General features: G+C 60.0%; 1 protein-coding gene across 1 annotated transcript in view; it reads right to left on the reverse strand.

Moving 5' to 3' along the window:
* Positions 1 to 6,970, reverse strand: part of ITGA10 (integrin subunit alpha 10) — a 36,579-nt gene that overhangs the window by 8,201 nt on the left and 21,408 nt on the right. Inside the window, exons 8-17 of the mRNA XM_025215304.1 lie at positions 5,810 to 5,960; positions 5,127 to 5,292; positions 4,716 to 4,789; positions 2,969 to 3,113; positions 2,596 to 2,744; positions 2,256 to 2,399; positions 1,667 to 1,870; positions 973 to 1,103; positions 487 to 653; positions 258 to 403 (exon numbers count right to left, since the gene is read on the reverse strand). Of these exons, the coding sequence (XP_025071089.1) occupies positions 258 to 403; positions 487 to 653; positions 973 to 1,103; positions 1,667 to 1,870; positions 2,256 to 2,399; positions 2,596 to 2,744; positions 2,969 to 3,113; positions 4,716 to 4,789; positions 5,127 to 5,292; positions 5,810 to 5,960 (1,477 nt within the window). The remainder of the gene's footprint in view (positions 1 to 257; positions 404 to 486; positions 654 to 972; positions 1,104 to 1,666; positions 1,871 to 2,255; positions 2,400 to 2,595; positions 2,745 to 2,968; positions 3,114 to 4,715; positions 4,790 to 5,126; positions 5,293 to 5,809; positions 5,961 to 6,970) is intronic.

The following is a 6,970-nucleotide window of genomic DNA, read 5'->3' on the forward strand; positions in this document are numbered from 1 at the left end:
GGGGGCCGCCCCGGCTCGCCCCAAGGGCGGGGGGGGAAGCTAAAGCCGAACCCACCCGGTGTGGGTGGTATCCAGGCTGGGGGGGGACCCTCGGGACCCGGCAGCGTGGGTCAGTGGGTAGGGCTGTAGCTCCAAATTCAGCAGAACTGGAGCTCCAGGCAAGCCCCTTGCCCTGCTTTGTTTGTGCCTCACAAGTTTCCCTTCCCTTCTCAGGTGACCCCAAAGCAGGAGGCAGCTCTGGCCACGGCCCTACTCACGAAGACGTGGAAGGGGTGACTCTGGCAGACCCTGCGCCCCACGGCCGCCCGGAGCCGCCTCTGCACCGTGCGCTTCTGGGAGGCGTCATCGAAGGCGGCACGGGCGCCCGGCCTCCGCTCGTCCAGCGTCACATTGTACCGGAGCCCTGGGCCGAGAGGGGAGGAGGTCAGCGCCCGGTGGTGCCCGAAGCTGGCCGGGGCACAGGACACGGGGCCCTGCTGTGCTCACCGAAGTGCCTCTCTCCCCTCTCGGGTGCCCGCGACGCGGCCTGGAAGCAGAGCTCGGCGCTGAGGCAGGCGGCCTCCTTGCCGCTGCGCCGGCAGCTCTTGTGGAGCACGCTGATGGACGGCGGCGTCACAGCCAGTGCCATGGCCACCTGCACGATCCGCCGGGACCTGCAATAACCCGTTGAGTCCCCACAGGGCACGGGGCAGCCAGCGCCACCCCCAGCACCAGGCCAGCCCCCGTCACCCTCCATGGGGGCAAAGCCGGGGTACCAGACTGGAGTGGACGAGGAGACTCCCTCCCCGTTGGAGCTGGGATGATGCCCCATGCACCCACCCAAGGGGCCTGGACAATTAGAGCTGCTCTAAAGGGGCTGGAGGGGACACTGCTGGGGAAACTGAGGCATGGCATGTTGCCCATCCCTGGGCCCCATCCAGCCCCACAGCCAGGCTGGCATCAGGGCCACGGCCCCGCACCTGCCCCCCTCACCTCAGCACCACGGCAGCACCCTGGGCCCCGACGGCCAGGTCCACCAGGGCGTCCCCATCGAGGTCCAGCTGCCCATCCAGGCTGCGCCCGAAGTAGCTCAGGCCGGGGCGGAAGGAGGAGGCTTCAATGCGCTGCCAGGGGAGGGGGTCATCGGTCACCTGTCCTGTGTGGGCAGCACCCCCGAACTCGGACACCTGGGTTCCCGCCCCTGCCCTGCCCCTGGGCTGCTGAGTGAACTCGGCCAGGGCGGGTGTCAGCTCCCCACAGTGCTTCGGGGGGGGATTTAACGCTTCTCGGCACTGCTACTGGCTCCGTGCAACTCCCCTTTCCCCCCCAGTCACCACCCTGCGCCTTGCCTCAGTTTCCCCTTCAGCCAACTGGGGAGGATGGTGGAGCTCAGCAGGGCTTAGATCAAGCACTGCGGGCTGAGACTTCCCCCAAGTCACTGCTCCACTCTGTGCCTCAGTTTCTCCTTTGCCCAACTGGGGAGGATCACAGAGGGGGTTCGGCTCAATCGCTGTGAGCTCAGTACTTGCAGCTGCTGCCTGGCCGGAGACGTGGCCCAGCCTGTGTGGTGCAGACAGAGCCGATTATTTACAGCAGGTCCTAGCATAATCCCTGAACCTGAGCGGGGCTTACAGCTGGCACACGAGGAGGGGTTAACACAACCATGCACCCTGCCCCAGCTCCTGACCTGCTTGTAGGTTGGGAGGACAGTGCCACGGGCACCGTAGTAGAGGTACACGGCCCCCCGGTGCCCGTCCTCCAGCGGCGCTCCCCCCGCCACATCATTGAAGCCGTCGTGGTTGAGGTCCGGCAGCGCGGCCAGGGCGTAGCCGAAGCGCGAGTCCTGCGGCTTCCGCTCGGCCTCCAGCGTCCCGTTGGGCATCAGGAGCAGCTGGGGCAAACGGCACCCAATTCAGCCCCTGCTTGGCACCACTCCCTTGTTACATCCCTGCAGCAGGCCTGGATAACCCATGCCCACTCCATGAGCCTCTGCCCTGGTCCATATGAGCTGGAGTTTGCTGCACACTGGATGACGAGGCTTTCACCACTGGAGTTTTTTAAGATCCCAAGAGAATCGAGTCCTGTCCCAACCCCTGTTCTGGGCAGGACAGGGTTACTCTCCCCTGCTGCTACCTCCCCAGGGCTGTGTGCAGGTATAGCTGGAATCTGCGGCCACCCCAGGACCTGGCTTCTCCCCACCCCATGCTCATTGCCCCCACGATCCAGGAGAATACCCCCTTCCATTGGGGGCAGGGAGGGAGGGGGTGGCAACCTACCGGCCCCACTTTGTAGACATAAACCCGGCCAGTCTCTTTGCTCTGCTCCCCCAGGAACATGGGGGCAGCCACCAGCAGGACATCAGTGACCCCGTCCCCATTCACGTCCACGGGACACACCTCACTGCCGAAGTACGAGCCGATCTGTGGAGGGGGCGAGCAGGCATGGGGTTAGGGTGGTTGACCCAAAGTCCCCCCACCTCGCCACCTGGTTCGCCTGGATCAGCGGTGTTGGCGTGACCAGTGTTAGCAGAGCTCCACGGGGCCGGGCAGGAAAGGGTGTCTGTGGGGTTTGGGGGCATGAAGGGGTCAATGGAGGGGGTTACCCCCAAGCACTCACCTGCTCCCCAGTGAGGGCCTGGGATATGGCCACACTGCCCCGGCTGCTCATCTCAAACAGGATCACCTTCCCCTTGTGCTGGAATCGGGGGGCTCCGGCAACGTACAGCCGCCGGCCGCCTCGCAGCCGCACCGAGGACACGGTGTAGCCTGCGGGAGTGGGGGGGAGACACCCAGGGAGCCCTGTCAGCCTTGCCTTGCAAGGCAGCCCCCTTTTGACAAGGTGCCTAAACCCCTGGGGAGATGTGGCAGGGTTTGGGAAAGCCAAGAGCCCCTCCATGATCCCCCCGCCCAACATCCCACCTTCCTCGGCATCTGCTCCCCTTCTTTGCCCTCGGGACAAAGGGCACACTGGGGACTTGGGCTGCACTGACCGAGGTAGGCGGCGTGGTTCTTCAGCTCCAGGGGGAACTCCTTGGCAAAGGCCTGCCGGGGGGGCACGATGCGGCCACGGCGGCTCTCCTTGAGCACGGCCCCATCCCAGTCGTAGGCTCCCACGGTGCCAAACAGGATCCCGTCCTGCCCCGGGACAGATGGGACGGTGAGGCTGAGCTCTGCTGCACCAGCATTTGAACCCCGATCCTTTAGGTCTAAAAGCACCAGCCTGAGCTGAGCAAAACCCACCCGTGCTCCAAGCCAGGGGCAGAACAGAGACACAGGGTACTTGTACACGGGACGGGGGTTTAACCCCTAAGGTTTTATTCTATGCCCCTTAATTGTAAAGGTGCGGTATCGAATAAAACCCTGAGAACTAAATCATTTGAATTTTTTCATCATGTTATGGCGAGGGGCGGGATCCTTTTTTTCTGCCCGCCTCTCCAGCAGCCAGGGAGCGAGCTGACAGTGGCATCGTTGCAATTTGCAATGTTGCAAACTAAACTACATCCCTATGTAGTTTAGTTTGCAATGATGCAAAGTCATTTCAAACCCACCAAAGTCTTACACTGTATGCCATTAAGCCACACAAAGTGACATTTCCATCACGTGTACATGTTAATGGCATCACATGTACAAGCGCCCATAATGTCCTGCTACGGCCCAGACCCCGCTGTGGTGTCAGGACCAAGTGAAAGCCCTGAAAACGAGCTTTCGCCTCATGGCGGGCTATAGCAGCAGAAGAGAGGCCTGTGTCTACTGCCACTCCCAGCAGTAAAAAAACCACTTTGGATGATTTCTTTTGGTCCAGATGTTCCCCTTTTTCAGTTCCTTGTGGTTGCTGTCTGGGTTTTGGGCTGGGTTTAAGCATTTCTAGCTTTGGAAAGGGCTGTTTCTCTCTTAAGTCAACGTTCTCACCATCCCCTGACTCCAGGAGCTGGCGATTTAGGCACAGCATCAATTATCCCAAGAGCTGGGATAATACCGTGGGCTGACTGGCCTGGGAGAGGGGATAAAGAGGCTTCTACTCACTGTCCGGGCTGATTTTTAGGAGGGAAGAGGCCCAGGACTGGCTCCCCCTGCACTCCAGCCTGCCCTGATGGAGCAGAAATCAGCAGCAGCAGGTCAGGGAGAGAGAGTCACTGCCCACGAAATCCCTGCTCCCTGCTGCTTGTTGGTTTTTAATAGCTACGAACGCCAGCAGAAGAGGCCACGTTTGGAGACTCCCGTATCCCTGGGCTTCGCTCCCTGGGTCCCCGCGTGGTTATGAATCGCAGGGACCTTCCCGGGAGCCAGAAGTTGGATTCCCAAAGTGAAATACTTCCCTCCCTCAAATATTTCAGACTTTCTGTCCTTGTCACAGAAACCCAGAAAGAGGCCACAAGGACCCTGTTTCCTCCCTGTCTTCTCAGGCTGAAGAGAGTCAGGGCCTCGTGCTGTCTTCTCAGTGGAAGAAAGCAGGGAGCGGGGCTGAGACATGCTGAACTTTCCACTTCTGCAACCTCCCCGTACAGCCGGCCGGGACAACGGGGGCAGGAGCAGGGTGGCACCAGAGTCTAGTGTTTGGGCCAGTGGCTGGGGACAGTCACAGGGAGAGACCTGACATGGCTCTGCCACTGCTTTCCTGCATGACCTTGGTCAAGTCATTTCACCTCTCTCCGTGCCTTGCTTTTCCCTTTTGTTTGCTCAGCAAGATTGCCTGTATGTACGGCACCTAGCACAGCCACCCCTGGGCATCAGCCTTACCTCCAGGAGGTGTGTGGAGAAGCCAATCTGGGACATCTCCAGTTCGAAGGAGCTCTCGTTATAGCCGTGAGTGCCTGGTGGAGGGGAGAGAACACAACTCAGTCAGTGCCATTTGGGTTGCAGAGACCTGGGAGGTCCAACCTTGGCCAGAACCGGGCAGTGGACTCAGCTACGAACTGACAGTCCAGAAACTTGGTGGTGTTAACACCTTCATGAAGGAGATATCCCAGCTTTCCCTCACCGCCAAATTTCCAGACCCATGGAGAGCCCTGCAAGCAGGATGCCATGATCCTCATGGGCCGGATCCAGCCCATGGGTTGCATCTTGGTCACCCCCAGGGTCAGAACCAGGGGCCGTAGGAGCCCAGCTCTGCCCAGCACCGGCTGCTTCTGGACGGCCCATCCCGGCTACCTTCCAGGCTGAAGATCCTGTCCCCCAGGGCATCCACGATGTCGTTGAGGGCTGCCTCGTCCGTCACGTTGAAGAAATACTTCTCGTCGGGGTCGCTGGCGATGTACTTGATCTCACGGATGAAGGATTCGGGGTCCTGTTGCCGGCGAATGTAGTGCCCGAGGACCTGGGAAGGCAGGTGGTGATGTGGGGGAAGGTTGGGCAGGGGTCCTCTCTAACGAGTAGGCTGGAAAATCCTTTTCCCTCCCCCCTCCTGGAAAATGAATATTTGGCAGGGGACCAATTAGAGGATTGGAATATGCCAGGGTTGAGAGGCCTCGGGGACCTGAGCAATGGGCTAGGGCAGGAGAGACAAGACTAAAAACCAGTGAAGAGAAGGAAGGAAGGAAAGGATGAGAAGGGAGGAGGGGATGGGGAAACGGGGCAAAGAGGTGGAATAAGGGGTCTGCTCTCCTCTGCAGGGCTGGGCCTCATAAGATGCTTCATGAAGGAGATAACCCAGTGCCCATTATATAGATGGGCAAACTGAGTCAGGGGGAGCAGGTGCAGCCCACCCAGGGAAGGATTGGCTCCGCTGTCCTCAGGGCCCTACCCACCCAGCCCTGCAGGAAAGGCATGCAGGAAGGGAGCAGAGCAGACAGGCTGCCCCAGGGCAGGAGGCTGGCACTGTCCCAGCAGCTCACCGCAATGGCGTAGCGCGTGATGTTGCGCTTCTCGCACTCAGCCAGGGCCCCCGGCAGCTCGTCCCCGTCGTGAGACTCACCATCAGTCACCACGATCATCAGCTTGGTGGCTCCTTCCCGCCCGCCATGCTCCAGGCTGAAGGCCTCCGTGCTGGTGGCAGAGTGGGCGCTGAACAAGGTTGGAAGTGACCACCCCAAGGCCCCCCAGGAGGTCAGTGGCAGAGGCCCAGCCCCTTGCCCATGCAGCCCAGCCACCCCCTCTCCGGCCTCCAGCAGTGCAATACCAGTGTTAGGGCAGGGTCTATTATACAGGGCAAGGAATGGGAAGAGGCTAAGTGACATGCCCAAGGTCTCATGGGGAATCAGTGGCAAGGAAGAGATTCAAACCCCCCTCTGGCGGGCTTTAAACTACGCTTGTTGGGGGAAGGGGAAGATGAGGGCGGGGGAAGCCATAGACCACCAAACCATGTAGCACCCACAAGGACAGCCCAGCCTGAAGAAGGAGAACATCAGGAACCTGCAAGCCATGGGGCGGCCAGCACTACAGCACAGGTAAGCAATAAGGGGCCCTTTGGGCATCAGAGCCGGGGGGCAGCAAAGGTGCCAGTCGCAGGGCTCAAGTGCCTATACACTAATGCTAGGAGCATGGGGAACAAGCAGGATGAACTAGCACTCCTGCTTGCAGAAAACACCTATGACTTAGTAGGGCTAACGGAAACCTGGTGGGATCCTTCCCACGACTGGGCGGTACATATTGGGGGCTATAGATTGTACAGAAAGGATAGAGTGGGGAAAAAGGGGGAGGGGTTGCGCTCTATGTCAATGAGCAATATACATCGACCCTCATCAAGACGGAATTGGAGGAGGAGAAAGTAGAAGGATTGTGGGTTAGGTTACACGGGGGGCAAGGAGAAAGGGATTTGGTGGTAGGGGTCTGCTACAGACCCCCTCACCAAGGGGAAGAACTAGATTTGGGGCTCCTGAGGCAGCTCTTGGAGACCATAAAAACTAGGGAGGCGGTAGTCATGGGGGACCTAAACTACCCAGACATCTGCTGGGAGATGCAGACGGCAAAGTCCCACTGCTCACGCAGGTTTCTAACCTGTGTACAGGACCTCCACCTGACGCAGGAGGTACATGGTCCCACTAGGGGGAATGCCT

This window comes from Alligator sinensis, unplaced genomic scaffold (assembly GCF_000455745.1).
Source record: "Alligator sinensis unplaced genomic scaffold, ASM45574v1 scaffold735_1, whole genome shotgun sequence".
Taxonomy (NCBI): Eukaryota; Metazoa; Chordata; order Crocodylia; family Alligatoridae; genus Alligator; species Alligator sinensis.